The 27,987-nt window shown below is 44.5% G+C and overlaps 6 protein-coding genes across 8 annotated transcripts; 3 read left to right on the forward strand and 3 right to left on the reverse strand.

Moving 5' to 3' along the window:
- Positions 1–1,926: 1,926 nt before the first annotated feature.
- Positions 1,927–7,317, reverse strand: LOC108158469 (RNA-binding protein 1). Of its 2 annotated transcripts, none has more exons than XM_017290774.2 (2): positions 6,584–7,270; positions 1,927–2,706 (listed from the first exon to the last, which is right to left on the reverse strand). In XM_017290774.2, the coding sequence occupies exons 1-2, from the start codon at positions 6,979–6,981 to the stop codon at positions 2,619–2,621; spliced, it is 486 nt and encodes a 161-aa protein (XP_017146263.1). In that variant the 5' UTR covers positions 6,982–7,270; the 3' UTR covers positions 1,927–2,618. The 2 variants fall into 2 exon arrangements, with proteins under 2 accessions (XP_017146263.1, XP_017146252.1); XM_017290763.2 differs by lacking the exon at positions 1,927–2,706 and adding an exon at positions 4,770–5,917 and having other exon boundaries at positions 6,584–7,317.
- A 416-nt stretch (positions 7,318–7,733) lies between these two features.
- Positions 7,734–8,425, forward strand: LOC108158502 (mitochondrial import inner membrane translocase subunit Tim9). The gene is made up of 3 exons (XM_017290820.2): positions 7,734–7,898; positions 8,025–8,120; positions 8,190–8,425. Exons 1-3 carry the CDS (start codon positions 7,839–7,841, stop codon positions 8,316–8,318), a joined length of 285 nt encoding a protein of 94 aa, XP_017146309.1. The 5' UTR covers positions 7,734–7,838; the 3' UTR covers positions 8,319–8,425.
- Positions 8,426–8,465: 40 nt separating this feature from the next.
- Positions 8,466–10,003, reverse strand: LOC108158487 (protein yippee). 2 transcript variants are annotated; one of them, XM_017290799.2, is made up of 4 exons: positions 9,792–10,003; positions 9,401–9,623; positions 9,151–9,310; positions 8,466–9,083 (listed from the first exon to the last, which is right to left on the reverse strand). In XM_017290799.2, exons 2-4 carry the CDS (start codon positions 9,516–9,518, stop codon positions 8,996–8,998), a joined length of 366 nt encoding a protein of 121 aa, XP_017146288.1. In that variant the 5' UTR covers positions 9,519–9,623; positions 9,792–10,003; the 3' UTR covers positions 8,466–8,995. The 2 variants fall into 2 exon arrangements, with proteins under 2 accessions (XP_017146288.1, XP_017146296.1); XM_017290807.2 differs by having other exon boundaries at positions 9,788–10,003.
- Positions 10,004–10,221: 218 nt separating this feature from the next.
- On the forward strand, positions 10,222–11,341 carry LOC108158478 (mpv17-like protein 2). The gene has a single exon (XM_017290786.2). The coding sequence runs from the start codon at positions 10,502–10,504 to the stop codon at positions 11,219–11,221; it is 720 nt and encodes a 239-aa protein (XP_017146275.1). The 5' UTR covers positions 10,222–10,501; the 3' UTR covers positions 11,222–11,341.
- Positions 11,342–19,874: 8,533 nt separating this feature from the next.
- Positions 19,875–24,283, forward strand: LOC108164613 (branched-chain-amino-acid aminotransferase, cytosolic). Its single transcript, XM_017300453.2, has 6 exons — positions 19,875–20,275; positions 21,602–22,021; positions 22,330–22,560; positions 22,622–22,928; positions 22,996–23,150; positions 23,225–24,283. Exons 1-6 carry the CDS (start codon positions 20,246–20,248, stop codon positions 23,411–23,413), a joined length of 1,332 nt encoding a protein of 443 aa, XP_017155942.1. The 5' UTR covers positions 19,875–20,245; the 3' UTR covers positions 23,414–24,283.
- Positions 24,284–24,485: 202 nt separating this feature from the next.
- LOC108164612 lies at positions 24,486–26,225 on the reverse strand. Its single transcript, XM_017300452.2, has one exon. The coding sequence runs from the start codon at positions 26,076–26,078 to the stop codon at positions 24,591–24,593; it is 1,488 nt and encodes a 495-aa protein (XP_017155941.1). The 5' UTR covers positions 26,079–26,225; the 3' UTR covers positions 24,486–24,590.
- Positions 26,226–27,987: the final 1,762 nt, after the last annotated feature.

Raw genomic sequence — 27,987 nt, forward strand, 5'->3', positions numbered from 1 at the left:
TTATGTGGGTTCGAAGAGTGCTGGTCGTTATTGCAGTTAATGCAGTGCTGGGTTTTGTTACATTTCTCTTGTGTGGTCGTGTCAATGTGAAAGTCCTCTCCGCAATTGAAGCAAAGTTTTTTGTTTTTGCAGAATTTTTGGAGGTGTCCAAACTGGAAGCAATTGTTGCATTTCATTGGAAGTGGTATATATTGCCTGACTTGGGCTCTTTGGTATCCAATCATTATGTACTCCGGTAGGGGTAGTAGGTTGAATGTTAATATGCAGACGCCAGTCACTTTAAGAGATCCGTTTTCTCTTTTCAAGATTTTCTTTACTTCGGACACCTGTTGGTGCGCAAGTTCTAATTGGATTTCGTCTTCTTCAATGCCTCTTAAATCGTTAGAGTAAACGACGCCCTTTGAGTAGTTAAGAGAGTTGTGTATTGTGACGTTGACGTTGATGTCGCTTGCAAGAGATTTTAGGTGTATTAGTTTTTTCGCTTGCATGTTTGTTTTCGTCTTTATCAAAATTGTTCCGTTTCTTATTTTTTTGCAGATTTCGACTTCACCTCCACAGGTGTAGTCAACTTGTTTTTTTATGAGAAAGGGGGATACCAGGTTAAGGTCTTTGTTAGGATCTGTTCTCGAGATGTTGACGAATTTCGGTCCAGGTGTTTGTAGAAGGGTTTCAATTTGGGGAGAGAGTCTAGGCCCTCGATCTGGGGGGTCCCCCATTACGGCGCCTCTGGTTTAGATTCCGTTAGGATGTCACTTAATTGAATATTTGTGTTTGTTACTGTTCTAGTTATAATTGTTGGTAGTTGTTGGTGATTCTGCTTTGTGCGAGGTTTTGCGATGAGCTTTTAGTTAGCGTAGGCACGTTCGATCTCTATGAGAGTAGTTTTGTGACTGGTTTAATATTATATATTATTGCATATTAATGTTTTTTGATAGTTATTTTCCTACAGCCTGACGGGCTTGTGTGTTCATAGCATCTAGCTTTAATAGTTTTATAGACACCACCTTTAAAAGTTGTATAGCAGCCAGCTTTAATGGTTCGACAGCAGCCAGTTTAAAGAGTTTAATAGCGTTAACCCAATATAGACCGCTCCTAAACGGCTCGTGCGGTTTTGATGAAATTTTGATATGTTTGCTTTGGAGACCATAGTAGCACCTTAGATATAGCCTGGCTATTTAAATACAAAAATTCTCTTTTTTGGAAACATGTCACTTTTTTTCACAAAGTCTTAAAATCGATGTTAAAATATCGCTGTTAATTTTATTTCTATTGCACAAAGAAACTGTATAAAACGATTGCGCGATTATAATTTTTCGGACTACTAAGAAACTTGTTTATTTAAAACTGAAATTTTTAAGGTAACCCACAAAAAATTATGCTGTATAAAGTATTTGGTCTAGTCTTTACATTATAAAAAATACCAAATTTCCCTTAATGGGTTAAAGCATATAGCATTTGAAAGGTCGATTTTTCGGTGAACCAATATATAACACACCCGAGGGGGCATATATCATTACCATGGCTGCTTTATGATTATATATAGTGGTCCGATATCGACCAAATCAGGGTACGTTTGGACGGATTCTCTACAGTTAAAATAGCCTTTCTAGCATATATGTATATATATGCATAAATATATAGACATACATATGTGTGTATGTATGGGGTCTGAGATGATTCCTTCTGTGCGTTACACTCTTCTGACCAACTTTATATCTTTTTCAAGGGTAGTACATACATCTACTTCTAAACAGCTTGCTATCCTGCTCTGTTCCATGGAGAACAGAGTCCGTCTCTTTCTTATTTGATTGCATAGTTAGGCTTACATAATCAAAACCTGGCTGATATTTTTTCCAATCATTTTGGATCATAACCATGGCTAAGCATATAAATGGCCCATCTTCGTTTAATAGAAACTCGCTTTAATTTTCAGTATTTTTTTTGTATTTTTATTTTTTGTAGACATTTTGTGTTACGACAGATTTTGAAATAAACAACACAACAAAAAAATAACAATAAAATGCGTCCATGAATGTTAAATCGCATTTACCTTTTGTTCTGTTCATTGTTCTTCTTCCGTGTGCTGTTTCTGTTGTTGTTGTTTGTTGCTGTTGCATGATCTGATCTGATCTGACGATTAGAGTCTAACATGTGCTCAGCTCCTATATACCAATGTGTACCGTACTGTACCGCTTCCCTCCTTACCAATTGGCCATGATGCGCGTAGGGTATGGGAAGGAGGAAATTACGTTGTGGGTCTTACTGTTACGATCAAACTTTACTTAATCCGCCCCTAGGGGGGCATCCAATAAACTGATAAAATTTACAATTATTTTAAACTTACATCCACATAGGGATGGCTTTTACTTCAGGATTAAGGGAATTTCGTAGCTGCTGTCTGGTGAATCAATAACTTTTTACGGCCACAACTATAGCGCGCTCTACTATCTCTATGTGACTGTGGGGGTGTTTTTATTTTATTTTTTAAAGGGGAAGGAGGTGTGGTGAGCCTGTGTAAGTGTATATATATATATATATGTATGTGTGTATATATATATATATATATATTTATATATATATGTATAGGTTTAATCTGCTGCAACGGTATCCCTCGCCTCCTAGTGCCGATCCCGGGAGTCGGAACGGCTGCGACGATCCCGTGAGAAGCTGCGACTGCGTGTCCTTGACCTTCTTGGGGACCTTGATCTGAAATTATATGGATATGGGGGGGAGGGCCACCAAAGATGGAGATAGAAAGAGCGGGAAAAAGAGAGAGAGAGAGGAAAGAGAGAGAGAGAGAGAGAGAGAGAAATACAAATTAATAGTTTTTGTACTGTCGCTGACTGAAAATGAATGTAATAATTAGCAATTCCTTAATATGTAGGTAAAGTTGATAGTTGAGAATGTAGTCTCGATCAAACAACACACACAACTTGAACAGAGTCGGGCTGGGCTGGACTGTGGGTTGAGCTGAGCAGAGCTGAGGTTGAGGTCGAGGTCGAGTTGGAGGTTGAGTTGATCTGATCTGAACGGAGGCAGAGCTGAGCTGAGCGGAGTTGATTGGAGCGGACTGCTGATTGGAGCTGAGCAGAGCTGAGAGCTGGCTTGAGCTTGGTTGAGGTGGTCGAGATTTGAGTTGAGGTGGCAGATTTTGTGGCAGACTTTTGGGCCCCGTTACGAAAGCGTTGGTGGTGGTGTGACTTTACATAAGTAGTTGGTGGTGGTGGTGGTTGGTTGGTGGTTGATTGACTGGTTGATTGGTTGGTTGGTTGCTTAGTTGGTTGATTGATTGGTTGGTTGATGATCAGAGCAGACTGAGAAGACTGTAGTTGTAGTTGTAGTTGTAGTAATAGTAGCTGTTGTTGTTGAGTTGTAGTTGAGTTGTACTTGAGTTGTTGTTGTAGTTGTAGTTGTAGGACAGTTGATACGATTCTGATACTGATATTCTGATTTCGATTGATTAAGTGTCTGTGGTTGTGGATTGGTGGTACTGTGGTGGTTTTTTTGTGTTGTTTTTGGTGGTTTTGGTGATGACTGTTCTTTCTTTCTTTTCTTTTCATATATATATATATATATATATATATACATAAAGTATTTTTTTTTTTTGCTTATTTTATCGCCTTCTGGCTGCAGCTGAAGAAGTTGGTCGGAGTTGGATGGAGAAGCAGTAGTGGAAGCAGCATCAGTAGAAGCGGCAACTGTGGAGGAATGATTGGTTGGTGGTGGTAGTGGTGGTGGTGGTGGTGGTGCGCTCCCAAAGAGCTGAAGACGCCGCCATCCGCGATGCTTAAGATGGAGATACGAGACGAGACGAGACCAGACCAGACCAGAGCAGGGCGAGACGAGACGAGACGAGCAGAGACGAGTAGAGACGACGACGACGACGAGTAAGTCGAGGGCCTTCTAGCTCCTGGTGTTTGCTTGATTGATTGATTTGATTGCTTGGTTGCGCTGGGCGGTTGTTGCATTGTGGGTGAAGAGGTTTGCTTTGAGTTGATCGGGCTTTTGCATGCACACACATACATATATACAGATATATAGAGCAGACCATTAGCGTGAACAACATTTATCGCAAGACACAAAAAATAAAAGAGGAGAACGATCAAAAGAACAGAAAAAAAAAAAAAAAAACAGGAAACGGAAACAGAAACAGAAACAGAGACCGAAACCGTACCACAAAAACTATACAAAAAGAAAAAAAAATAGTTAAATAACAAAATACAGAATAGATCATTTGGTTAATGCTGTTAATACGAGTATTCTTAGACCAAACATTGCATCTTCGCTGCAGTCGTTGTGATTGCTGGTTTTGGGTTAAGCTGCGCTTCTGCTTGGCGGCCAAGAAAGGTTTCATACTTGCTGCGATTGAAGAAGGGTTGCTTTGCAATGGCATTAGCGTGAAGGCCTCAAGCAGCCCCAAGAGCTTATCGATTGGATTGGATTGGATTCATTCATTCATTCATTGATTTGATTGATTGGTCTTTGAGCTTTGAGCAGAGGTGAGCAGAGGAACAGGTGCAATTACTGGGAGGTTGAGTTGGCGCAGTACCAGTACCAACAAGAGCCAGCAACGGGAAGGGGAGCCAATCTCAAAGGAATGTATCGGATCTGATCGGATCGGATCGACTTCCATTGCCAGCTCTCAAATCTTGTTGGTGTTTTCTTTTGATTCTTGTTGCTGTTGTTGTTGAATTTTTGTTGTAATAGTAGAAGTAAATAGTAGTAGTAGTATTAGCTGTTGTAATTGTAGCTGTAGCTTTTGTTGCTGGTAGGCTGCGCTGAAGATGACAAATGATGTGGTGGTTGTTTGGTGCTGATTGATTGGTGATGATGGTGGCTGAGGTTGGGGACAATTCGATCGACTTGAAGCTCTGGAGAGAAGTAGTCGAGGCCTAAGAACGTTGACGTTGGACCAAGTTGCCTGAATGAAGCGTTGCTGGATTCGATTGCATTGGGATGGGGCTTGGATTGGATCGGGTTGAATTGGTGTCTGTATCTGGGTTTCGTTTCGTTTGTGTTCGGTTTTGAGTGTGTGTGTGTGTGTGTGTGTGTGTGTGTGCTTCTGTACAGAGTTATAATTGGAGTTTGACTTGGATTCGGATGGATATTCTGGAACAGTTATGGTTAGAGTGTTGCTGGCTTTGTTGCTGTTCTTGTTGTCGCACTTGCTGCTGTGCTGCTTCTGTTTTTAGTGTGGTTACAGTTGCACGCGTTTGCTGATTGCTGCAGTCAACAATATTTGATTTGCTTGCAACAGAACATAAATCGGTAGAAACAAAAGAAAACAAAATGAACTATGACTGATGTCTGGAGATGTCGTGGGTGGTTGGGTGGGTGGGTGTGCTGATTTTTCGTTTTTGCTATTGCTGTTGCAGCCATAGCCATAGCCTCTAGTTGTTGGTTGTTGTTGATGATGGTGTGGACTGGACTGGACTGACTGCACCCAGGTATCCCATCCCATCCCATCCTGTGGGTGGTGGTGGGGGTAGTGGTAGTTGTGTGGTGTGGTGTTTTTGTGGTGGTGGTGGTGGTGGAAGGGAGCATGTGTGCATTTAGTGTTGCTGTAATCGTCATTTGTTGCTGTCAACGGAATATATCGAACTTGTTGAAGTAGCAGAAATCGGCAAATATCATACTAAAGCCACACAACTTTCGTTTGCAGTTGGATGTGGTGTATGGTATTGTTGGTGTTCTTGTTGGAGTTGGTGGTGAAATGTGTGTCTGAGGAGGAGCAGGAGCTGTAGTAGTTGTGAGACGTGAACTTGTTCTGGTGGTGGTGGTGGTTGTTGTTGTTGTAGTAGTAGTTCTTGTTGAAGGAAGAGGAGTAGTAGAAGTTCTAGTAGTAGTAGCTGTTGTTGTTGTTCTTATTGTTGTAGTTGTTGTTGTTGTTGTGCTTGTAGTAGTAGAAGACTTGATCCTGCAAAATGATTGTGAAACCACATTAAAACTGGCTCCATTCGTTCCATTTTTCATTGCAAGTTACAAAAACACAACATAATTTTCAAAGGTTTTTTCTTTTTGTTTTTGGGTTTTGTTCAACCACTCCCCCTTCCCCTAACCTCTACCCCACCCTCGGCCAGGCCGAGTCTGTGCGATATGAATGTGAAAAGCATAAGAATAGTATGATGCATCGGTGCACAGCGATGCGGATGCGGATGAGGTTAAAAGTTTGCATGCAAAAGAGGCCTAGCATCTGCCTGTGGGCGTAGGAGGACGGGACGTTGACGCTAACGTCACGGCTGCTGACCCTCAATGTACGACAGTGGCACCTCGGACGACTTGTGCGCAATCGACTGTTCCGTTCCCCACTGTGCAGACGCCACTCTGCGCGGCGCGCACCAGGCATGGACATGTACATGTAATCAATGTTTCTTTCTTTTTTTTAATTTTCTTTCTCTTGTGTATGTATACTAAAATCGATTTTTTCGCAACCATACGCACGCACACATGCACGTCCCGATGGCACCATAAATATTCTGCATGCACATCTGCATGCGTGTATGCGCGCGCTCTGTGTGTGTGTAAGCACCTACACATGGAAACGAACATATTAATAATTTCATAACCTATAGCCGAGACTCACCTATATCGTCCACCGCCGTCCCCAGCACGGGCACCACCGCCGCCGCCGCCCCCACTACCGCTTCGGGCGCCACGACGCGGTCCACCGCCACCTCCTCCGCCGCCACCACCACCGCCGCCGCCACCGCCTCGTCCTTCGCGTGACCGACCAGAAGACATTTCCACGCGAATGCGTGTGCCACAGCAACGGGTTCCGTCCAGGCCACGGGTTGCGTCCTCTGCATCACGACGGTCCTCAAACTCCACAAATGCAAAGCCTGGCGGGTTGCGGGCCACCCAAACGTTGCGCAAGGGTCCATACTTGCTGAACGCGTTCTCAATCTCGTATTTGGAGGCAGATGAGCCCAGGTTTCCCACGTAGACTTTGCAGGCCAGGTCCCATTCCCGGTATCGTGGCATTTTGGCGATGTGTGTTAGTGGGTTTATTACGGCTTGTAAACACTTAATGCTTCCAATTTTTTGTTTTTTTAAAAGCACTTGCTATTGCGTTGCTGAAAATTTTAGATTTCCAGCACTCGAAAGACACGCCCAGCCACCCAGCAGAAAATTTTTGATTGTATTGAAAAAAAAGATGGCTGCCGGATTATCACCCTCTGAAATATACCTAAATATACCGCCTCATTTTAAAAATATACTGTAAATACACTGACGAATTTGCTTCTTCCTCCTTCTGCTGCCGCTGTGTCCTCTTATCTGTTATGTTGGCCTCCACCGTGCAAGGGTGGCGTACTTTTGTGCAGTCGTTTTTCTGGCGGTCGATGCTATTTTTATTTCGTTTTGGGCGGAAATTTCCACCTCCGAAAATACCAAAATATACCGACTCGTTGTGACAATATACCGTAAATGTACCGATGAAAAAACTTAGCCCACTTAAGCCCCCTTAATTTAAACTGGATAACAACTTAAATCAAACCGCGGAAAATAATCCTGTTTGCAAATTCTTTTTGTAGATAGCACCTGCTTATATTTATTAAAATAAATAGCCGATGTAGATCCATGTTAACATTTCTAGGGTTGACTGGTTTTTCTAGCTAGTTATATTCCACGGAATATCCAAAACGAGGAATATGATGCAACTTGAATACAAAAAATTCGTCAGTATATTTACAGTATGTTTTGAAATATGTGACATAGTTTTGGTATATTTCTGAGGGTCAGCGGTCACATTGCACAGCTGTCCCTACGATATTATTAAATTCAATTCCCCTTGAATAACGAATTATTGAGAAAACTTCAATTAAACATAACAAAAGAACATGGATAAAACGCCGGAAAAAATTGCTCTCAGTGAGCTGGACAAGGAGCAGATGAAGACGGTGAGTGCAAAGGCATTATTCGCGCCTGATTTCCGCAACATCATTCCCAACGTGATGCAATGCAGCCGATGGTCTATACACATTGTGGATAAATTCACTAACCTAACCGCTGATCCACCCATGTAGTTCTCCGACTTCCTGTTGTCCTACAACCGTCTATCCGAGATGTGCTTCACAGACTGCGTTCGCGACTTCACATCCCGTGACGTAAAGGAGAGCGAGGTAAGTGAGATGAGATGAGATTCGCTCAGTCAATTGACCAGTATCCATCCGGCATTGGTGTTTTTGCAGAAGGCATGCTCGCTGAACTGTATGGAAAAGTACCTGAAGATGAACCAGCGGGTGTCGCAGCGCTTTCAGGAATTCCAACTGCTTGCCAACGAGAATGCTTTGGCCATGGAGAAAAAGCTTCGGAAATAAAACTAGAGATATTACTTTTAGACGAAAAGAAACACAATAGACACACACCAATAATTATAGAAATGAATGCATTTGTGACCAAAAATAAAGAGATGACAACTAAAGAACCAAAGAACAAACAGCTAAGCGCCTTAAATTGTTGTAATATTCGATGGATCAGTGTGCTTTATTGTTGATTTATTTACGGGCTAGAGATCTCGTTTAAAAAAAGACACAAATGTGATTATTTAAGGGTAATCTGTTCGGATCAATCGTTTGGTTGGCTCGCCTTTTGTGAGGTGCCGCAGCGACCGGAACCGAACCTTTTAGCAGTTCAGCCTCATGACGTATTTTACAATAGGGGAGCGGAGCCGCAGCTGCTTATGTGCTAAATGCCTAAAACTACGTTTAAGTATCGTTAAGACAGTGCCATAGGCTCGTCTTCTGTCGGGATGAGATGATCATGCTCCCCGCTCTGGGCACAGACACGACACGGACACGGAGCTCAATCATTGACTACGGCGATCTGTTCTCTAAGTTAGGCTTAATTTATAAAAGCCCTCGCCTTCGGCTTGCTATTCAATACTAAGGGTTATGCGCGGTTCGGTTCGCCATATGCATGCTTATGCTTTCTTCAGGGTGCGAATTGGTGCGGGCTGGACTGGTATGCCAGCGGCTAGCACTGTTCTTGCTCAGATTCAGTGACTCGTGGTGGGCGCCTCTGCGGGAAAGCCCTCGGCCTCATTAATCAATGCATACTCCAGGATGACGCGTCCCTCTTTGTATCTAAAGCGAGAGGAGCGGAGTGAAGGAGCTAGGGTGCGGATCCTATCAGTGCGATCGGGATACTCACTTTTGGGACTCTTCGGTGGCGAACTCGTACATCCAGCCCAGTTTGGCACCGCAGTTCTTGCACATGACGTCGCGCACCATGTGCCGCCCGGTGAGCATGACACGCTCCTGGATGTTGCTGAAGGTCAGGTTGACCACGCGTTTGAACAGGTATGCACGGCCTGTGGAAGCGTTGAGATATAATAATAATGCAATTCCAGCTGCCATCCGTTGCATAACTCCTCAATGGGTTATGGAGTGATGTGGCTTACCCGTCGCTCCAGTGAATCTCGTGCTGATCAGTTGGCTGCGGTTGGTCAGGTTCGTGTGGCACTGGGCGCAGTTGAATAGCTTCAGGCCTCCCAGGTGCTCCAGAAATACGCGTCCCATTTCTCCCTCACTTTTTCCCCCAGTGCGTTAGTGTGTGTATGCTAGAGATTGGTGTGATTGCGGCCGTGTTTGTGTGTAGCAGCGTTCCTTTGTTTGCCTTGGAATCTAGGCGGAAAAATGGTTAAAGTGCTATTCCCAGACGCTATGACAGTGCGCGATGCAATCGTTGTAATGCTTATCTGCTGTGCTTTTGTTTTGGAGTACATTAATTGCCTTACTTTGCACAACAAAAAGCTACACATACATACATACTTATGATATGTACATACATACCTCACCCCAGCTGTTGGGTGGACTCTTGACTGCGATCGGTCAGCAGTGGACACCCAGGAGACGGACGATTACAGATATAACAATTGATGTGGGAGGCGGGTTCAAGGCAGCTACTGACAATCACCGATTAAGATTCACAACTTGTTTAATGCGACGCTTGCAAAAAAAAGAAAACAAAACGCAATGGAATGCTTTCTAGAGTTGTCGCAATATTCTACTATCGATATCACTATCGATTGAGCCATCGATATAATAAAGCATCAAGTATATATTTATTTGCTACTACGATTACTTTAGGTGAATATAATGATTTATAACGATATCTCCATTAAGAATATATATAGTTTCGAGACATTTTAGCTGCGTTTTGAGTTACAGTGACATTGTACATATCGGTTGATGGGTCGATAGCATGTCCAGCCCTGGTTGAACAGCTGCTACTACACGTGATTGTTGTTGGCCTGTTTTTCTGGCCTTTTGGCCTTTTAAAAGTCAAGTCTATTAAATATTTAGGAAAATCATGTACAAAACGGTTTAAATTAGGTTTAGAATAAATTAAACATCAACAGTGCAACCTTTGGACCGACCTGTGGCTGCAACGCGCTGCATTGGCGACCATGTAAATTTCGTTTCAACCCAACCGACCCGTGAAACCGTATTCTGTTACGTCCACACTCCTCCAAACTATTCGCACATAACAAACAAACAATATGCAATCCCTTCGCTGCCAGGCCCGGATCCTCTTCTCAACGGTGGCGAGCAGCGGGCGCCTCATCAGACTGAACCTCTTGCGGAATGTTGCCACAGACAGTGGCACTGGCACCGGCTCTGGCACTGGCTCCGGCTCCGGCTTCCGCTCTCGCGCCAAACTAATGCAGAAGCTGCGTGAGTGGCACGCCAGAGCGTTCAGCAATAGGTTCCTGCTGTTCACCAACGTGGGCATCTCGCTGACGCTCAGCTGCCTCGGCGATGTGATGGAGCAACACCTGGAGATCTACAGTGGGGAGATCGAACGGTTTGACAGCCTGCGCACCAGCCACATGGCCACCAGCGGTGTCACCGTGGGCATCATCTGCCACTTCTGGTACAAGATGCTAGACAAGCGGATTCCCGGCCGCAGCATGCGCGTGGTGGCCAAGAAAATTGTGCTCGACCAGCTGATCTGCTCGCCCGTCTACATCAGCGTCTTCTTTGTCACCCTAGGACTACTCGAGCAGAAGGACAAGCACGAGGTGTGGGATGAGATCAAGGACAAGGCCTGGAAGTTGTACGCGGCCGAGTGGACAGTGTGGCCGGCGGCGCAGTTCATAAACTTCTACTGGATACCCACCCACTACCGCATCTTCTACGACAACATCATCAGCCTGGGCTACGACGTGCTCACGTCGAAGGTGAAGCACACAAAGTCGCACATCAAAAAAATTCCCTAACAGGCACTGTCTGCGAGCGCCACTACCTCAGCAAACGAAGCATTGTATTGTAACTATTTATTTCGAAAATCTTGTAAATACAGACGAGTCTATGTACGGTACACTCGGCCACGCCAAAGATTTTGTTGATCTATGTATGTCTGAAGTAAGTGCACCCCGATGCGGGCCATGTAGGAAGGCCTCGTTCGGACTGAAGACTGATTAATCTGGCGTCGAACCAACCAGTTTGATCCACATGTTCATGTGGTTTATATGCATACACATAAGTACGGGGACTGTGCAATTAGATCTCGGCGGATGTAATGCGTGAATGCTTGGTGAATGGCTGTCCGAACCGGTTCGAATCACTAGCGTAACCGAATACCGATCTGCCATATGTCAGTAACTGCAATGGACTTTCGGGTACAATGACCAATGGAGCTGAAACTGGAGTACTATATAGAGCAGGACTTGTGCCAGTGGGAAGCCCTTAAGGCTTCAGATCCAAACGCGATGACGCACATCGATCTCAGTGGATGGCGATAAGAGACCCTCTAGCAACAGTCCCAAACACGCGATGCCAGGCCCACCTCCTGAGCTTCCCCATTGCCCTCCTTCTCCTTCTCCTTCCGCACCTGCTTCCCCCTGACATTACCCAATAGATTGATAAGCTTTGGTTGCCAGCGACTTTAAAAATAAATCACGAAACCCATCCCATTAACCGATAGGAGACTGATAGTGGACGAGAATGTACGAAACATTCAAAAATATACCTACTTACTATGTACTTTGTATAGATCAATAGCTGAACGAGTATTTTGCAATTAAAAAATTCCTTGGTATCAATTATGGGATGAGAACATCCTCAGAAAAGTCCTTTGACTAATAATAGGAACTATATTGTAAAGATTTAAATCAATTTGTCAGCTAAACTATATTTCCAAGTGCGAATGGAAATGTAAATGGCTGTGGAAGTGCCCTCTACAGAAGGCCCCTCTACCACAAAAAAGTTTTTAGAAAACATTAAACCACCTGGAATCAGCTGAAACTATTTCGGGGGACGCATCAGGACACCCTCTCCCTGCTCAACATAAATACATATGTAAGTTTTCTCCTCATATCCATAGCCATTAATGGAACGAACAGCCGTCAAACCTTATCACTTTCAGCGTTCGCTTTTTTTTTTTAATTCGAAAGCGTTTAATTAGAATCGTGCTTGACATTGATAATGAAAGTTCCCAAATTATAAAAAATAAGCGAGAGACTCGTAATTAAATGCCATTTGATGGGTCTCACAAATCGAAGTTTCTTTGAGGCTACTCGAAAGTAAATGGCGAACTGTTTCGCCTTTGTCTGGTCTCTGGTCTGGCATCAATTTGAATGTATTTGCGTTCAATTTATTTGGAGCTTTCTTGTTGTATTGTTTTTTGCATTTATTTATGTATTTGGATTTGGATTTGTGTCTGATCAGAGACCAGTTTGGGGGGCCTTTTCCAGAAATTTTTTGTATCGACGAGTTTCGGCGAGCAGCCAGTTAGCAACAGAATGTCGTTAGAAATATGTATTGTGATTGGGCAGGGCTGTACATACGTACATATGTATGGTATAAATATATTAAATCATGTCATGGACCATATTATATGCAATAAAAAGAAGTCTAGCATCGGGCATTATGATACTCTAATTTGTTATTGTTTTAATTTTGTTTTTGGGTAAAGATTTTTTAAAACATTCATCGATACATCCTACATTAGTGATATAACAATCTATGGAACAAACAGACTATTGCTTTACCGTTCTCTTTCATGGTTGTTAAAAGAGATACATGCATACATACATATGTATATGAACATATAATGGTGATAGTTATTATAAGGGAAAAGAATTAGTTATAATTATGATCCAAGCTGGATCTTTACTTCACATGTATATACAATACCTACAAGCACACATACCTACGTGTGTGTTAGTATTTACATAAATAGACATCCCATCTAGATTCATCTGGTTATTCCCCCCGTCTCCCCAGCAAAGACACTATTTACCCATTAAGAACAGATATATGTATGAATGTATCTGGCATATCTGCTGACGCACTGCGTCATCTGTCATGTGTGTGTGTGTGTGTGAGATAATCCACACTCATCGGCCAGCGCTTGCGGATTGGTCAGATTTCAGGGCTCGTCTCGCAATTCCGGCCAAAAGAAGTGTACAAGTGTACGTTTATTATATAAGACAAGACTGTTGGGCCCACAGAGAGAGCAGAGAAGAATGTGGTAAGCCGCAGGCGGTACCGAAGAGCGCGACACACGCGCAGCATACAGACAGCCCAAATGTTTGCAAAAAGAGCCAAAGAGTCGCGCGCCGGCGGGCAAAGAGCGCGTATAATGTACGCAGCCAGATTCGAACAGGTGCCACACATACACACAAAGAGGCGAGTGTGCCTGTGTGTGTGTGTACGATACAAAGTATTTCATTTGGACACTTGCTGTCTGTCTGTCGCTTTGTCGCTCTGTCGCTCTGTCTGTCTTTCTGCCTTTCTGCCTCTGTTTTCTGACTGATTGACTTGCCAACTAGACACATATTTGTTCGTATTATTTCTCGTATTTCTTTGTGTGCCGTTTTTTTGTTCGTTTTGCCGAATCAAGTTTTGCTTTTTTGACTGCTCGCCCGCTCGACCCGGCCACGCGCAGGTAAATTGCGAGCACCTATGTAAATGGTGGGTGATCGTCTCTGTGTGTGTGTGTGTGTGTGTGTAACCATTTAGCATTTAGCATAGATTTGAACGAAAAAACGAAAAACAACTGATCAACTAGCGGATGCTCATCGATGGTTGGCCCACCCAAAAGTATGCTAGCTGCAGAGCAAAGGATAAGATCAGATCTCCACTCAAGTGTTTCCATTCCACTCTTAAACATGGCCCCCCCCCCCCCCCCATGTAAGCAAGCCCTAGCCCCCTCTCTCGCTCTGGTTGGCCTTATACGCTCTCTCATACCCTGCCAGTATCGAATGGTGGCAGAAGTAGAGAATTTCAACAGTTAACACTTTGCCCAATATTTATTCGTAAGCCCCCAAGAGCAAAGCACAATCTTTATATAAATCCAGTACAGTGCAGTACCATCAGATGCAAAGTATGGTGGAAAGAATCTTCTATCCCAGAGATGATATTTTTGTGTATTCCTTAACATCTTTAAGAACCGAGCACATACATACATATATGTACATACTTGTATGTTTGTGGGCATTTTATAGTTGAATAATACGAAAGGAAGCCCTATGTATATTCACCAGAAAAATTACAACAATCGAATGTAAGGTCTTAAAGACCTTTTTTTCTTTTCCTGTTTTCCTTTCTTGCTTTCTGTTTGCTATATGTAAATCAGCGGAGTCATCTGGCGTTACGTTAGCAGATTCCGTGATAATAAAAGGTTGGCCCAATTTTCTGGGAATTTGTATAGATAGTTCAATATGTTAGAGAGACTTAATGGAAAAACTTCTATCTATATCCTATATCTATGACATTTCTAATGGGAGATAATAGTAAAGGAAAACATGACCATACAAAAATTGTTGGTTAAGTTAATAGGTTTTTAGATCCAAGCTAATGAAAATATATGTCAATTGGTTACACTTAATAAATTTAGAAAATACTCTCTGCTCAAAAGTACATACATGTATATGGAAATCGGACCTTTCGGCGGACCTTTGTACTTATCGGGTGAGTCGGGTGTACGAATAATTGCTGATCTGAGTGTGTACACCAAAGCACAAACATTCTCGTACATTACTTTTTCAGGTCTTGTTCTTCTTTTGAGCGCCCCACGTGTCATTGACTTTCCATAGGAATATAGTGGGTATTTTGTTGGTTCCATTAAATTTGGGACTTTTTTCTATGGGCCTCTACCGATGGCCGCACGCGATCTGGACACGAGATCAGGCACCGGTCATAAAGAGCGATCGTTAAAAATATCGTAAAACGTTATGATCCTCCAACTTGCTCTCTCTCTCTCTATCATCTATCCACTGCTTGCGAATCTGTGTACATACTATACCCCTACGACTGTCCCTAACCTTGAAAAGAATTCCCGAAAAGAATCAATTAGAGAGATAGTAGCAACGCAGCTGGTAAACACCGACAAAAAATATGATTGTTTTATTTTCTCCATTTTGTTCTGTTTTCATAAGTGCTATTTTTGAATGCCAAAGATCGACAGTGAAAATTGGAGGCTACCATGGGGACGGTGGAGTTGGCTGGCATGTGGCAGGGCGGGACAAGACCTTGAGCAGTAAAAAATGTGCGAGTATATGGATTGTGGATTGTGGGATGAGAGCGAGGAGAACCGACAGTCGAACAAGAAAATAAAGAAAGCTCTCGCGTAAGCAAATAAATCACTTAGCTCCACCGCCCACGATTCTTGGCCATAATAAACATCCATCCTATATATGTATATATGTACATATGTATATTTATATTGTACCAATGTTAAAGTTATCCCAGTAGAGGGGATAGTACGTGTATTAGAGCAGATCTTAAAGGAATAAATCAAGTTCAGGGTAAGGTTAATGTCATTTCTTGTTGGAGAACCGCAAATAATTCCAACCAAAGCAGTAAAATTTCCATTGAATTTATACCGATCCAATGGATTCATTCACATGGTCAAGCGACTCATAAATTTCCCATAACTGTCTGAATAAATTCGGAAAATACGTAGAAAAAGTCAGAGCATATACGTATCCTATATGTACTATATATACAGGATATATGTACATACGTGCCCATATCCGCACTCAAAATGACTTGCGGATTCCCAACCCAATGATGGTCTGCTGACTAAAGTGCTATCTATTTTATTTTTTTGCTTCTTGAATGATTTGTCACTGGCTGCGTGGTGTGGTGTGGTGTCGTGTGGTGCAGGGGATGGGGCAGGAGATGGGGCTTCTGCGATAAAGCCGCATTCATCAACCTAGCTAACCGATCGGGATCATGTGGTGCTCTGTATCTGTATTTGTATCTGTGCTTGGGACAGTTTTATCTCTCCGCACTCCCTGACAGCCAAAGCTCCGGAAACGTGTATCTTGTGATCGCGGGGACCGACAGTGGGCGTGGAGTTGATAACTGAGCATGAGTGGTTCTTTCTTTCGTTTTTGGGGAGGGCGTGTGCCAGGGCCTTGCGTCAGAGGATTGATAAGGCCCCAAAAAAAAAAAGAGCCAGATGATCAGTTGATCAGTTTTTTAAGTGGCAGCAAATACCTTTAACTGCCTATATCGTAGCCATATCATACGATTGATACTGCGTCGTCCGTAAAACCCTATAGCCCCCTAGCATTACGAACAAAGCGATATTTGAATTTGTGAATCGCATTGAATTGGATCACTCGGGACTCGAGAGTTGGGGGGGTAGGGGCAGCGCATGCCTAAGCGGGGTGCCGCAGTTCCAATTGCCTCGACATAGTTGGCTGTTGGCTGCGATTAAAATAGCTCGATCTCCGCTGAACCCCAATCCGATTTTACGTCATTGTACATATGCACCACCACCGCCACCACCCTCCGCCACCATCTCACCCCGCTGCTGCCACCGTTTCGCACCCATCAAGTGCGTAATTTGCAAATTCGATTTCGATTTCGAATTAGCAAGAACTCAAGCCCAATTTTGGGTTAACAACAACAAGGTGATACATTTCCGGTGAAAACATAATGAATATTTACAGAACGAAACGAAAACAACCAGAGAAAGAGATATTCCTACTATGATTCGACAGAATAGATAGAAAAGATATACACTCGAACTTCCTAGTTTGCATTTTAGTGATTGAAATAGCGATGATCCTAATTATACCAATCAAATGTCAGTGTGCATATCTCTAAGTGAGTGGGCAATAGACTTTACTCAGGCATGAATATGCAAGTAATATCTTTTTGAGATAGGTTTATACCAGGGATCGCACACATTCCAGTGCAGGCAAACCACTTTCCTAACCTACGCAGTGTGCATAGGATGCTGCTGACCTCTGGTTTCCCTTCTTGCCTCTTCAAGAATCCAATACACTCTGGGGCTATACGGGTATACTCGTATATGCAAATGAGATCGAGTCCGAATGCTGTGCTTCTCCGATGACGCGTTTGGTTATCAAGGTAGGGAAAACGGATCGAAAATAAGTCATCAAAACAATAACAAAATGATTGCAAAGATTCAGGGGAAAAAACATGTCAGTCGATGCGAGTGGGGAAGGGCAGTGGGGGGAGGTTAAGGCAGCATATTACGCATACGCCTCATGTGGCGACGTTGAATATACATACATATATATCTATACACACATATGTACATGAGAAAAGTGGGCCCGTTTGAAGCGAACGCGCCTCCAAAAACACTCACCCACACATGCAGATAGTGAGATATTGTATACTTGTACGGACACACCCCTCCATACGTACGTACGTATGTATGTACAGTCATTCACACAAATGTGGGCGTCCTTGATCATGCCTTCGAATGTAAGCAGTGTAAGCAGTTCAGTGACTTTTGCTCTCGATGTGCGGTGCACCCGTTAATCGTTCCTGTCTATCGGATAACCTGCGCCTCCCATTCCCATTCCCGTTACACTTCGCTCAGTGCACGTTTATTGTTTGTTTATCTTTCAGTTACGTCGGAATATACATACGAGCACATACATACGCATGCACGTGGGAATCGTTTATCAAGTTGTTTTCGTGCAATTTTGTTGATCTTCGCCTTAAAATATTATTAATAACAATAACACCCCATACTAAAGAACGACGAAGATAGGGGGAGAGAATGCTAGAGCGAAAGGAAAAGGAAAGAAGCCAGTCGAAGGTCAGCTACAGCCACTCTGACCCACTAAGGAGAGGAGGAGACCAAAATGGGCAGACGGAGAGAGAGAGAGATAGACCCACAGACACACATTACAACAGGGCAGGGTCAGAGCTACAGAGCGCGAGAGCGAGTGCGAGGGACAGAGACAGAGACACAGTCTGTCCAGTACATTGACATTGAAATTATTCGTATTTGTATAGCGCGATAGGCATGAAGCGATGAAGACGATGAGGACAACGATAATTTATTTGTTTATCAACCAGCAGCAGCAGCAGCAGCGCAGCAGCCAAAGAGAAACAACACACAGAAAGAGAGCACGTACAGAGAGCGCGCTGTAATGCGTGCTCTTAGCGCACTGCTCTAAGCTATGCTCTCTGCTCTCTTAAGTTACACCCAAAGCACATGGCGGTGGGCAGCATAAAAGCTATGATCATGATGTTCTCGATTTAGATATTGCATCAGCCAGGATTCAAATTGGTGTCTGCTCTAGGTATGCACATATGTAACCTTTCACGAGTGTGTTTTTTGCACAATCTGTTGCTTGGAAAACAACACAAAACGGGGACCGAACGTGCCTTATCAGTTTGGGAAACTACAAATACAAAAAACAAAGCGAAATGTGCACATCATGTTGTTCAGCTGAGTGGAAAAACAATTTTCCTTTATGTATATATTTCCCAAAATAATTTTTTTCGCACAATAAAAGGAGAAACGCGACAAAAAAAAAAAAAAAACGGAACTGCTCCTTAGCCAGGTAGTAGGAGAGGAAGAGGCGATAACATGTGTGCGTCATTTAGACAGCGATTTTCCATACCACCACGATCTCGATCATTTCCGTAGCTTTCCTAGGGCAAACGGACGCAGATAGTGGTAGCAGTAAAGAAACTGAACTTAATGATTGATTTCATTACTGGCGGAGCATTATCTATGCGGTTTACTGGAAAAACCCCCATGGAGCATACATATGTAGGAAAAAAACGGATATCTCCACAAGTATACACATATGTAAATACATATCGTATGTACCTGGGCATATAGTACTTATTTATTTATGTTCTCACATTTAATGGAAAAGTACACGGGCACCAAACCGAGTAAACAAAGAAAGAACTAGAGAAACTAGAAGAGACTACCAGAAGCCGCCCAAAATTCAGCTCGAACAAAAATGTCACCCAAAATCAACTGAAAATAATGGCCTGAAATTGGTTTTTGCGCCGAGTCCCAAAAAGCAAAAAAAAATAGCTGAAAAAAAAATATGAAAGAAAAAAAATTTCGTTGCCTATCAAAGATCGTCGTCGGATTGGTGCGTCCAAATAAGTACGTACAGCCCATGGGGGGTACTGTTACTGTCCCGCACCACCGCCCCACCATGGGGGCCGTCCATCGTGTTTTCAAAAACACGAGTCGTACGGGAGCCGATGACGAGAGCCAGAGCGAGAGAGGAAGTAAAAACATTCGATTTTATGCTGTGCTGTGTGTCTTGTGGGCTACACTGACCAACACGAAAATTGGCCACTCGGGAAAACTTTGCTGTGCCACAGGAGGATATACATTTCAATTGATAAATATGTTAGGAGGAGCGCTTTGAAAACTGAACTGATTTTATTCGACTTTGTGAGTGCAGTGTACAGTGTATTGGCTGCCTCTCTTTCGCGCTTTCTGCGCAAATTCTCTTAATCTGCGGCTAGGTTTCAACGGTAAACAGGGCGCTCTGCCGCCGAACGCCGTCTCTTCGAAAGCAATTCTTCCGATTCTCTGATAATCGTACGAGCTGCTCACACACACACACCCAAGTGCTGACCACCGCCGCGGCGGCTATAGATAGAGGAGCGCAATGCGGCAGCAGCTCATTTCGTGCAGCGACTCGTTCAGACACACATGTGCGAGAAGAATACCAGATACCTGAAGAGAAGCAAAGCAGAAGCAAATCGAAACCCAATTAAATATTTAAACTTTATGATATATCAGCTTTTTTTTGTTGCTGTGTTCGAGTGCGGTAAAGTGCAATTCCCTGAACGCGAAACAATAAATCAATTCAAGTGAGACAAAGTGCAAAGGACAGGCTCGGGCCCAAGTGAGAACGAGAACGTGAACGTTAAAGCAGACCCAAACACCGAAAGACACTTTGCCAAAAGAGCGCGAAGCGAAGAGAAGAACCGAAGAGAGTCTGCGAGATCGGAGAAAACGGGAAAGAAAGTTTATACGCAGCAACATGACTACCAAAATGGCAATAAACGCAAAGGTTTGTACACTGTTCAATCAATAGAAATACCGTCAAATATCTAAGCGAGCTCCGTCCAAACTTGAACCGAATTATGTATAAAAGAAATCCAGTCGAAATCGAATTCCAAGACATTATGCTACCATCCGCGAAATCCAACTCTCCAGCTCCAATCGACGTCTCATCTAAATCTATTAATATTCCTATCTGAATTCAGACAGGTCATAAATTATGTTTCCCTTCGCGCAGCCTAATTAAACAATTTTTAACAAGTTGGCAACAGTCTGAAATCTGTATTTGCCTGTATCTGTATCTGTATTACTAAATGGAAATCACAACGCTCGGCTGAGTTGTTTATCAATGTCCAAAGCAGCAACAGCAAACTCATCCAGAAACACTTTAAGTCTATACTATAAAACAAAGTGAATGAACTGGAAGTCTTCTAGCCGAAATGGGAGAACATTGTACTGGCAATTATTTAAAGTGATTGTCTTCCATCGAATTTCTCGAAGAATCTGGCGACAATCCATTCAAAAAATGGTGAAACGTATTCGTACTGAGTCCACTCCATTTAATCCTGTTAAACCCAGTAGAGAGTATTTCCAGTCATTAATGCTGATTGATTCATCAGCTATTGTGCGAGCACTTGGGGAGCAGTGCCCAGTGCCCAGTGCCCACTCTCTGATCCATTAAAAATAGAGCACATTATGTTTTATTTTGGGAATTTATGGAGACATGTTATCTACTTCCCTCTCGGGCGTACTCGTAATCTATGGCGTCAGATCGTGGGCTACGACTGGTGGCGGAGGGAGAGATAAGCCCCGATCTGGCAGACATTTAGTCGACCAGTTTTTGAACTCTATTTTTTATGTTTATACATACATACTAACGAGTCGTTGTTGTTTTGTACAACATATTTCGGCTGATGCAATGTCAGCGACATATGATGGCAGTTTTGGACTAGTTTTGGCATTGAACGGGGCTAAGGCTTAGTCTATAGTTTGGGGTATTTCATCAGCTTTAAGATCAGCTTGGCGCAGGGCAGGCATCAGCAAAACAAGTCTCCGCCGAACTCTGCTGATTAGCGACACAGATCTGACCCAGAATCTAGACGGGTTAAGTTCCTGCTGAACCCCATTCCCATTCCCACTCCTCTGGGTGAACGGCGACGGACTGGCATGCAAATCGAAAGTGGATTTTAATTAGAGTGCAAATTGATTTGATGTTTCGGAAATCGAATTTTGGGTCTAGACCAAAATTAGCATACAATCATGAACTCTTTAGAGTCACTCAACTTGGTGGAGCGTACATTCTGACCGTGTGCCGTATACGTTCTTTTCATTGCAGGACATCTTCCGCAACCAGCATCGAATGATCAAGTTCATCGCCCAGTCCATTCGCCTGTGCAGCAACCAGTCGCTGAAGGCAGCCCAGGCGGCCCAACAGCTGCAAAAGACCTCGGTGGACTTTGAGATCACCGCCTCGGTGAACACACAGTACACACATGCCCCGGAGCCCGTCAAGCACGACAAGGATCTGGGCCATCTATTCAAGGCCTCACAGTTGACGGTGCGCCTGGCCACGCCCCAACAGCTACAGCCGAAGCCGGACAACGATGAGGAGCTTGGCTTTGGCCGCCTCTTCACCGACCACATGCTGAAGATCTACTACCACAAGAGCCTAGGCGGCTGGCAAAAGCCAGAGATCACGCCGCTGGAGAACCTGGTCATGCATCCCGCTGCCAAGGTCCTGCACTACGCCGTAGAGGTAAGCTCAACCGCTCTCCACTCCAGGCTCAGCTCTGCCACTCACCCTTCGTTCACCCGATCACCCGCCACCCGCCACACACCATCAACCATCCGTATCGTAATCTTTGGATGACCCAGCAGCAACTGTAGACAAGGCGGACGGCACGCAACGACACGTGTGATCTATGCTGTCTAGTCGAGTCATTGCCATCACCATCGTCATCGGCATACCATCTCATCTCATCTCATCAGATCGCTGTAGCGGCTGCTGGCTGTTGCCAAAGGGTGTCTTATCAGGCGACTGACTGATCGATCGATTCGTTGCAGCTCTTCGAGGGCATGAAGGCGTACCGGGGGGTCGATGGAAAGATCCGCATCTTCCGTCCGGACATGAACATGGCCCGCATGAACCTGGCCGCCCAGCGCTCCGGCCTTCCCACCTTCGAAGGCAAGGAGTTCGTTCAGTGCCTGTCCCGCCTGCTAACCATCGACTCCGAGTGGGTGCCGCACACGGACACCGCCAGCCTGTACATCCGCCCTACCCTCATTGGCATCGATGTGAGTATTCCTGATCCCTGATATCTGATCTGATAACTAATCTCTGATGATCCTCGCTCAGCCCACGTTGGGTGTAGCTTCCTCAGACTCGGCCCTGCTCTACGCCATTCTCAGTCCGGTGGGCAGCTACTTTAAGACTGGCTCCTCGGGGGCGGTCTCCCTGCTGGCCGATCCCGCCTATACACGCGCCTGGCCCGGCGGCGTCGGTAATCGCAAGATGGGCTCCAACTACGCTCCCACCATCAATGTGCAGAAGGAGGCGGCGTCACGGGGCCTCCAGCAGGTGCTCTGGCTGTACGGTGAAGATCACCAGCTGACGGAGGTGGGCACCATGAACATCTTCATGTTCTACGTGAACGATCAAGGAGGTGAGTAGCGATTGGCACTAGAATACCATAAATTTGGTTTTCATTTCCGTTTCCATTTTCATTTCAGAACAAGAACTGATAACGCCGCCACTGAGTGGCCTGATCCTGCCGGGAATTACACGCGACTCCATCCTGAACATGACCCGCCAGTGGGGCAAGTTTAAGGTGCGCGAAGCGAATATCACCATGCCCATGGTCTGTGAGCTGCTCAACCAAGGAAGGGTAAGCGAACTGATGATTGCATTGGCCCTGACTCCTGTTCTAATTGAGTTTTTCTTCGATCCTTGTGCTTTCAGTTGCTGGAGCTGTTTGGTGCGGGCACTGCGTGCGTTGTTAGTCCCGTCAATCGAATCAACTACCTTGGCCAGGACCTCTATGTCCCCACCATGGAGCAGGAGAAGCCTGTCCACGAGCTGATCCGCGAGACGCTAACCAACATCCAGTACGGCAGGGTGGATCATCCCTGGTCGATGGTGATTGACTAAGCACTTTAGCTCTCCCCCTATCCTTAAATCCAAAAATCCTTTGATCCTTTCCCCCAATCCTTATCCCCTTCCCCTGTACTGTGTATTAGTAGGATTTAGTTGAAGATAGTGTGCGTGTGTTCTGTGGGTGCTCGAATTTTGTTTCGTTTGTTGCGCTGCGTGCATTTACTATAAATAGATCCCTATAGATAAGTTGAGGGTCGATATATAGATGTCTATATATCATTCGATTAAGTTGCATTTAGTTGTATATTTATTTATTTATATTATGGAATAGATTTCCATTCAATTTGTTTATTGTACATATTCCAACCGGTTGAATGCTATTTATAGAACCTTTTTTTTCACTCTGTTCTCTAATCTCTTGTTGTGTGAGTGAGTGTGAGTGCTTTTTGTTTTATAATTTTTGCTTGTTTTTTGAGGCTTTGGATCAACTTTTTGCGCTTTTACTTCCAAGCAGCATCGAAATCAATTCAAATTTTACCAACTAAAAAAAAACTTAAACTAAAAAAAAAACAAAACAAAACGGAAACCAAAACTTTGGAACAAGTTGAAAACGTACCGGAGGCGAAATGCATTTATTAGTCTGTAAGCTGTCAAGGATCGTGGATCGCAAATAGGAACTGATTGCTAAGACAAGTCTTCTTGGAGGTAAAAGCAGCGCGAGAGGAGCTGTGGCTAAAGCTAACCCGTCTACCTATACCTAAGCCCCCAACGCAACTCTGCAGAGAGACCTTCTAAGGACCCTCTTATAATAGGACACAACCATATCTGAATCGAGATGTACACTAGTATACTATGATGTAGTTGTTAAGCGAATCAATCGATGAATAAACAAGAAAAACTGAACAAAGCCAAACCGAAATCGGAGGAGCAAGTGTTTCCGTTGCCGAAATGGATTGGGTGGTTTAAAATATATGGAATAACTTGACTGAGCACCGGCTATAAGAGTAAAGCCGCGGCCCTTGCCGCATCAGCATTTCCCTGCGATGCTCTGTTCTCACTGTGTTTTCAACACTCATAAATCCTGAAATGGCAAGCAATAGGAGGAGAGCTAACTGAAATATAACTTAAATAATTGAATTCCCTAAAGGGGGAAGAAAGGAATTTCTTTAATAGATTTCGTTGGGCCTCAGCATATGTTGGCATTGAATGGGTAATATGCGGAATGTGTAAGTCAGATACGTTTGCTGGTTTCCAGATTGAGGACCGTGTGCTCGCTGGCGGTGAGGGCGAAGGGTCGTATGGCGTTGAGCACCTCCCGGGGCTCGCTGCGGAGCATACGGAGTCGCTCCTCTTTCACGGCAAGATCCTCTGCGTTCTGGAGCTGGGCCAATGCCGAGGTAATGCTACGAACCGCCTCGGCGTCGGCCTTACGGCGGTGCTTGTTGGCCATGGCCAGCTCAACCATTTCATGGTGGCACTGCATATTCTTCTTGTGCATCATGGCGTTGCGGTCGACGTTCAGGAGGTGCTGACGCTCGCCAAAGGAGGTCGAGTCGCGTGGGATGTTGTTCCCGATGGCAGCCCATTGCTCCCGGAAGTACTTGGCTGCCTGGCGCTGCAGAACCACCTGCTCGCGGTTCGCATAGCTCGCGGCCTGCTGGGCCGCAATCTTCTCCAAGACCTTCTGGCTGTCCTTGGCATGGTACTCGCGCTCGAGCAGATCGATGAACAGCTCGTCATTCGTCTCCCGGTCGCGTCGGATCTGATTGAGTTCAGCGCCCAGCCGTGCGCTGTTGATCTCTCTAGCCTGGATCTCGTCCGCGCGGCGCTTCATGTCCTTGGCCACGAACGCGGCCGTTCTCGGGCCGAACGAGTCGAGGATCCCACGCTGGGGGCGGCCCACATTCTTTCTTGCCTCGATTTCGAGGGTGGCTTGCTTCTGGGCGCTGGTCTTCTTCAGGGATTCTTGGAGCTCTTTGCGCTGCAGTGCCATTTTCTCAGCCTCCTGCGACAGCTCTAGAGCGTACTTCTTCTGGAACTCGAGCAGCTCCCGTCGCTCCCTTGCCCGGGTTTCTTGCTGCTCCCGGAGGCGGTTCTTGGTTGCCTCCGCAAGCTGGCTCATCAGTGCTTCACGGAAGGCTTTGGTCTTCTGTTCCGCCACCAACTGCTCCTTGCACAGCTGCAGTTCCAGCTGCTTCTGTTGGGCACGGGCCTCGTCCTGCTCAGCCTTCTTGTTGAGGCACTTCTGCTTCTGATCCGAGAGCATGCCCTTCCTGACGCTCAGGGCCGTCTTGGCCACGTTTATTTCCAGCTGCAGGTCGCGCAGCTCGGGCACGTTCCGCTGGAGCTGTATGCGCCGACTGGCCGCAACCATCTCGCTTCTGCGCTCTTTCACAAGGGCCCGCATGATTTCGGTGTCAATGCGCTTCTGCTCTTCCTTCGGACGCATCTGCAATGTTCGATTGAGTGCCAGTTGCTCCACCTGGAACTTGACAGTGCGAAAGACCGCGTTATCGGCATCCGACGTCTTGTGAATCATTGGATAGGCCTCCTTGTCAAAGTCGCTGGTCCCGAGCGGCAGCGGCGTCATCATGGTCAGCATATTATCGAGGGGCTCCTGGCCGACGACCGCAAACATTGAGACACCAGGGTCGTCCCAAGCCCCATACCGGCTGCGTCGCTGCTGCTTCCAGATATCGCCTTTGATGGCTGGCTGCATTGTAGCTGTAGCTTCTATGTAAAATAGTTTTTGAGTGTGATTTGGTCTCCCCAATGTGCTACGAGAGAGTGTTCTATGGAGTGTTCCTAGGCTAAAAATATGTGTTGCAACCGAGTCGGGCGTCCAGCGACAGCTTTCGAATGGCCAGATCTGATCGGATCGGATCGGATTGGATTGGATTGGATTGGATTGGACGTAAGATATACACGCCAGCTAGTTTTGGTGTTTCCTGCTCATTTCAGGCTACTATTAACCCATATATCCCACTTATCCCATCTATCCAATATGTAAGTAGTTGCACGACTATCGGACCCTACATTTATTTTATGTTGAGGCTCTCTTAAAATGTTGTTGAAAAGCCAGAAGAGAGCGCTCCAAGCCTTGCTTGCCTCTCTCCGATCCTGATTGGTTCGCTCGTACACGGAAAAGTGAAGGTGAAAGTCTTGGATCGCTTATCCGGATAAACATATAATGAAATATGCTCTCAGAAGGAAAAAAAGAATTCGTAATCTCTATTGGAAGCTGGGATCATCGGTTTTCAATAGGGTTCCCAGGGTCTTCGGCTCTGGCGTTCGGCCACCGCCACTTTTTTTTGTTTTTATTAATTTATGTATAAAGCGAATGTGTAATATTTTTGTACTCATGTAGCATTATCTAAATTATATCTAATTTTAAAGCGGTCATGGTTAAGTTACAATAGGTATAGTTAGGACATTTTTTTTACAATTACAGTCTAAAGTGTTCTCTAGTTTTTTTTATTATTGTCATGTAAGAAATTGCTTTCCATTTCATAGCTGGAACAGTTCCTTCGCACACGATTTGTACAGTTTTAGCATTTATTTCCGGCTAGAAGCAGCATTTTCTCCACACTTCGTGGTGTATATTTGTGGTATAATACAATTTTAGACAATACTGGCAATAATATGCCGACCTATGCGATTTGCTAGATTGTGAAAACAGCAACTTCTTCATGCACGTTACAAGGGCATAGTGGGTAATCTGTTTATTTTGATTATTTATGCCCAATAGGTTTATGTGTCGGCTCCGAATTTCGCTTGTGCGTACTGTGGGGCCGAACACAAATTTGCCAGTGGCATCCACCTCAAATATATTGACGCTGAAGTCCGAATTGTTCAGTTCGAAGCGCTTGATTCCTTTGCGTGTTATTGGAAACTCAATCCCTGAAAAATCGACTCTAAGGCCTGCATAGTAAATGATGTCTCGACTGATGTCCAGTATATAGTACCATGGGTCGCTTAGTTTCTTTCGGGCAAATACCTTTTGCTTTGATGTCTTAAATGCAGTGATTAGGTGTCTGCTATAGGCCAAAGATGCTAAGACACACCATTTGAAACAAAATGCATCCGCACTTTTAACATTAATTATGGCATTTCGGGATTTAATTGTTGGTGGTGCCCGAACGTGTCCATTTCCAGGTACATTCTCCAACCTGATTATCGTGAGCTCAAAATACTTGAAAATCTGTACTGCCCAAACCAAATCTCTTTCGTGGAAGCTACTGCTCAAAGTTATTAAATGCTCGACTGCTTGATCCAGTTTGTTGATCGTCAGTTCATTTTCATATACAGACATGTAGGCCGTGACGAAGTGCTGCCTTGTTTCCAGTATTCCAGAGTCGTCATCCGTTTGCTTGACATAGGGTCCAAGTACTTTTAGATTCAGCTTTACTGCTACGTACTCACTGAGACAGCACAGCAATACTTTTACTATATCCTCCTTACATTGACTATACAACTCCTTTAAATCAATCTGGTCGCCTTTATTGGAGTGAACGCGATACGATTTCAATGCAAATCGCGACCTCGTTGAAATTAAAGTAATATTTTCATTGTCCTTCAGTTGAGCGGCTGCAGCATTCTTATGCCTTTCAGAAATTAGATGCCGGATT

The sequence above is a fragment of the Drosophila miranda genome, chromosome XL, assembly GCF_003369915.1.
Source record: "Drosophila miranda strain MSH22 chromosome XL, D.miranda_PacBio2.1, whole genome shotgun sequence".
Lineage (NCBI taxonomy): Eukaryota > Metazoa > Arthropoda > Insecta > Diptera > Drosophilidae > Drosophila > Drosophila miranda.